At 34.6% G+C, this 3949-nt stretch overlaps 1 protein-coding gene across 2 annotated transcripts; it reads right to left on the bottom strand.

Annotated features, from left to right (window-relative positions):
• Positions 1 to 439: 439 nt before the first annotated feature.
• On the bottom strand, positions 440 to 3707 carry LOC120193020 (MADS-box protein SOC1-like). Of its 2 annotated transcripts, none has more exons than XM_039195651.1 (7): positions 3481 to 3707; positions 1623 to 1701; positions 1283 to 1344; positions 1084 to 1183; positions 876 to 917; positions 732 to 773; positions 440 to 593 (listed from the first exon to the last, which is right to left on the bottom strand). In XM_039195651.1, the coding sequence occupies exons 1-7, from the start codon at positions 3660 to 3662 to the stop codon at positions 450 to 452; spliced, it is 651 nt and encodes a 216-aa protein (XP_039051582.1). In that variant the 5' UTR covers positions 3663 to 3707; the 3' UTR covers positions 440 to 449. The 2 variants fall into 2 exon arrangements, with proteins under 2 accessions (XP_039051582.1, XP_039051583.1); XM_039195652.1 differs by having other exon boundaries at positions 1283 to 1341.
• Between the last annotated feature and the right edge of the window lie 242 nt (positions 3708 to 3949).

Genomic DNA, 3949 nt, shown 5'->3' with positions numbered 1-3949 from the left:
CTAGTTTCTTTATAATCAATTTACATTACATTTATAGGAAATTATTTGATACAAAAACTTTTAAATTTAAACCCAATATGCATGTCTATTTGAATGTTAAAGTAAAAAAAGAATAATGTTACAATATTGATTAATTGTGAGCAAAATTCTATTTCGTTCCGAAAGATAAATCAATTTTTTTCGTAAAATAATGCTGCTCCTGTAAAATTGTACTTTAAATTATACAGCTAACTTATCCAAATAAAAGTTGCGGGGTTAAGAGACTAATGAAATATACCGTGCTCCAAAATAAAGGTATTTTATGTAGCAAATCTTGTATGGTAGGTTTCTTGGACAAGCAAATTTTATACTTACTACCATAAAATTTTATTTGAAACTAAAACAGCAAAGTATATGCATGCTTAATGCGTAGAGTTCTGGGTGGGAGTGGGATAAGTTGTTGTGGTCAATTAGTTGGGTTGCATGACGCGTGTTGTTCTCCCTTCGGGTAGTCCAATGAACAGTTCAGTCTCGACGTCCGGGCTCGGACTGCTTTCATCATATGGTACATTCTCTTCCTGCTCGGTTGATCCTTTCCATGGCTTCGTTCCACACTGAATGAAGAAATGAAAAGTCAGATACAAATTATGGCTTTACCATACTCAAGTTTACTACCCCACATCGAAACCCAAATTTAACGATCAAAGTAAAGTCCTTGCCATGCATGTTAGTGATATATAAGAGAGGCTTACCTTTTCACAGAGCTTTTCATTTTCAGCAGTTAGGGCTTTCTCCTGAGTTTTGGCCAAAGAAAATTGAAGACAGTTGTTAGCTATTAGCAACTCATTATCATTCAAGGAAAGGACACAGAATACTGTTCAAACCCAAAGACTCACCTTTTCTTTCAATTGTTCAATCTGTTGCATAAAAACATGTGTCTGAAAAGTAGACAGTCAGGGTTAATATTCGTTTAATTTCACCGTTAGAATGTTGAAAAACATATTAATAATCTTCGCGAACACTGCTTGGACATGGACTCGAGTGTTATATATTTATATCCATATGCAAGATACGAGTATCGAAACATAGGTTTCGATAATCAACCTTTTTTGCTCTGATGATGCTCACGCTCTTTTCTAACTGCTGCTCTATCTGTTGTAGTTCTTGAAGCGTGCATGAACCCAAACCCTCTCCAAGTAGTTTCCTGAGGCATTGCAGAATCAAATTTCAAAGCCCTCTTCCACTGTTCCAATGCATTCGAAATTACTAACCACCAAATGAAATCTTAAACTAGTCCCAATACCGTCTTGAAACTTCAAGATCCTCTATCTTCTTCAGCAAGGTCGCTGTTTCACTCTTCATCTGTTGCCATTTCAGCATAGTAAAAAAGAAAACACGAAACGCATAATATTTGGCATTCATCAGATCATGTCATTTCAGTACAAATGAAGTTAAAATGAATCCATTTTCAATGACGGTGCATGGAATTGAACATCGTAAACACAAAAATGCATGGCAGAAAAGGTTATGGCTTTTCACATTGGTTTCCTAGAGGGTGCGTTTTTTCATGGTTCGTAGTTAAGGGAAAAATCACCATTATAAGGCAGGCATAAAACATACGAATAAACAAAAGACATCCTAACCTGCAGGTTTGGTTCAGTCGGCTTGGTTCGATTATTATCCTTTGTATGCCGCATGTAACGTTCTACTGTCGCCTGCATGCTAAGCAATGATATCCAATAGCCATACAATCAATGCATGGAAGCTTACAATACATATATATGTTTATAAAGTATGACCTAAACATTTTCATTCATAATCATAACTTTATAAATTCATCTGTAGATCTTTAAGAAATTAGGTGAACAAGTTGACCAATGCACTACCATTAGGCTATAAACGAGCCAAGTCGAGTTCGAGTATTGCTGAGCTAGACTCGACTCTAAAACTCGCAAGCCTAAAATTTTCACGCTCGACTTGAACTAGAAATCATTAATTGAAGCTCATAAAAGCTCGAAATGAAAAAAAAAATCTTAAACTTAACTCGATTGAGACTTCAAACTCAAACTCGAACCTTAAATTGAAAATTTTATATTGCAATTTTAAAAAAAATTAACACATAAATGTTAATATTATTAGTAATTTATTTTTTTAAATATAATCTTAATATATTATATTTTCGCGCTACTTACGAGCTTTTCGAGTCGAGTATCAAGTAGTTCGTTTCGACTTGTTAAGAACTCGAGTTGAGCTTGAGCTCGAGTCGAGTATTTATCGAGCTTTGACTGAATCGATCTCAAGTAGCTCACGATCTATCTCGTCTCATCTACGCCTCTAACCATTACATTATACTGGCGGTCTTTGTCAGAAGGATTATGGGAGATTTATATTCTTTTTTCTTTAATAAATCATACCCCAAAATTCGAATCAAAACAAGAATAAACGTAAGAGGCAAAGTTCAACTATATATAGTTTGGGATGATTAACTTTGGTGTTTTAAATTCTTAGTACTATAAATAAAGCTAGTAGCAAGAGAAAAATAATACAATGGTACAAGCATATCAAAATATACACATTATAGATTATTAAAATATCAAAGTTTTATAAATATATTACCTTAAAAGCTTAAACAAGAAGGCACTGGGTGAACGTGATGGTGGTTCATATGGTGGACCATTTCCACCTACTACGCTACCACCCATTTTTCTGTTTGTGTGTTTAACATTTGTTTTAGTATATGCGGTAGAATCTGGTATATACGTATTCGATAATAGGATTATAACATCTCAGTTTTAATGTTCAGTTAAAATAATGGCCGGAAGTATTTTTCTTCGATCTTTAGCTGTTTTTATGTTTGTGTATACTCAATGAGGCACATGAATTATCCCAAGAGTTGGTGTCATAAATAATCAAGAATCTCTCAGATTTCCCAAGAGCTAATATCAGTACTTTGACGGAAGGGATAGTACAATACCCTTAATAAAATAATATCAGGCATTGTACCATTTCCTTCAATAACCATTATTTTGCAAACCAGTTTTCAAGGATACCGTACACAAGGAAATAATAGTTTTCTTTTAGGAGGAGCATGCTACTTAGGTTTCTGGTTTTTCTTAGCCTGTTAGCCATACTAAGCCTGCATAATTTTGATCACTGAGATGCCCAAAGATTTACTTTTAGATTAGAGTATTCGGTTCTTGGAAACCCCATATGAAGAACAATGTGGACACAACCTATATCTATTGTATATTCGTATGAAACATTGAATGACACTTTAAACAATTTCAAGACAAAAACAAATCAGCTTAAGACTTAGAAAATCTCGAGACTAAGATCTTATAGCTTACTATTTAGAATTTGTAGTATATGTTTAACTGTGCGTATATATGAAAGTTTATGCTAGAATCAAAGAACCCTAGGTTGCAAATACTATAACCAAAAACAATATGAAATTGAAAGTAATTAGTTGAAAGTGGCATATGATGATATATAAGAATATACCTAGAGCTTGCAAATTCAAAGAGTTTGCCCCTGGGAGAGAAAATGATGAGGGCAACTTCAGCATCACAAAGAACTGATAGTTCAAAAGCCTTCTTTAGCAACCCGTTTCGCCTCTTTGAGAATGTGACTTGTCTGCTTGTGGCGTTCTCTATGCGCCTCATTTGAGTCTTTCCCCTCACCATGATCTCCGTACCTTCAACAACAAAAAGATGGAGCTTTCATGTTACAAATCAGAAGCCAAGACAGACAGGCAGACAGTTCCCTATGAAGCAAATTAAGATCGTAAATGAGCAAGATTATAAGGTAAAGATGAATCGAAGCTGAGCAAAACCCAGAAACCCTTTTTTAGTGATGTTAGAGGAGGAGCCAAGAAAACTGAGAAACAATAGGGATCAAGAGAAAACTAATGGGGTATCGTACTTCGATTATTTCAATGAAAACAAGACACCATAGAAGTGTGAAGAACAAA

Source organism: Hibiscus syriacus, unplaced genomic scaffold (assembly GCF_006381635.1).
Source record: "Hibiscus syriacus cultivar Baekdansim isolate YM2019G1 unplaced genomic scaffold, ASM638163v2 tig00116984_pilon, whole genome shotgun sequence".
NCBI classification, from domain to species: domain Eukaryota; kingdom Viridiplantae; phylum Streptophyta; class Magnoliopsida; order Malvales; family Malvaceae; genus Hibiscus; species Hibiscus syriacus.
Note: the sequence above shows the minus strand (reverse complement) of the source record. Positions and strands in the feature narration are given on the sequence as shown.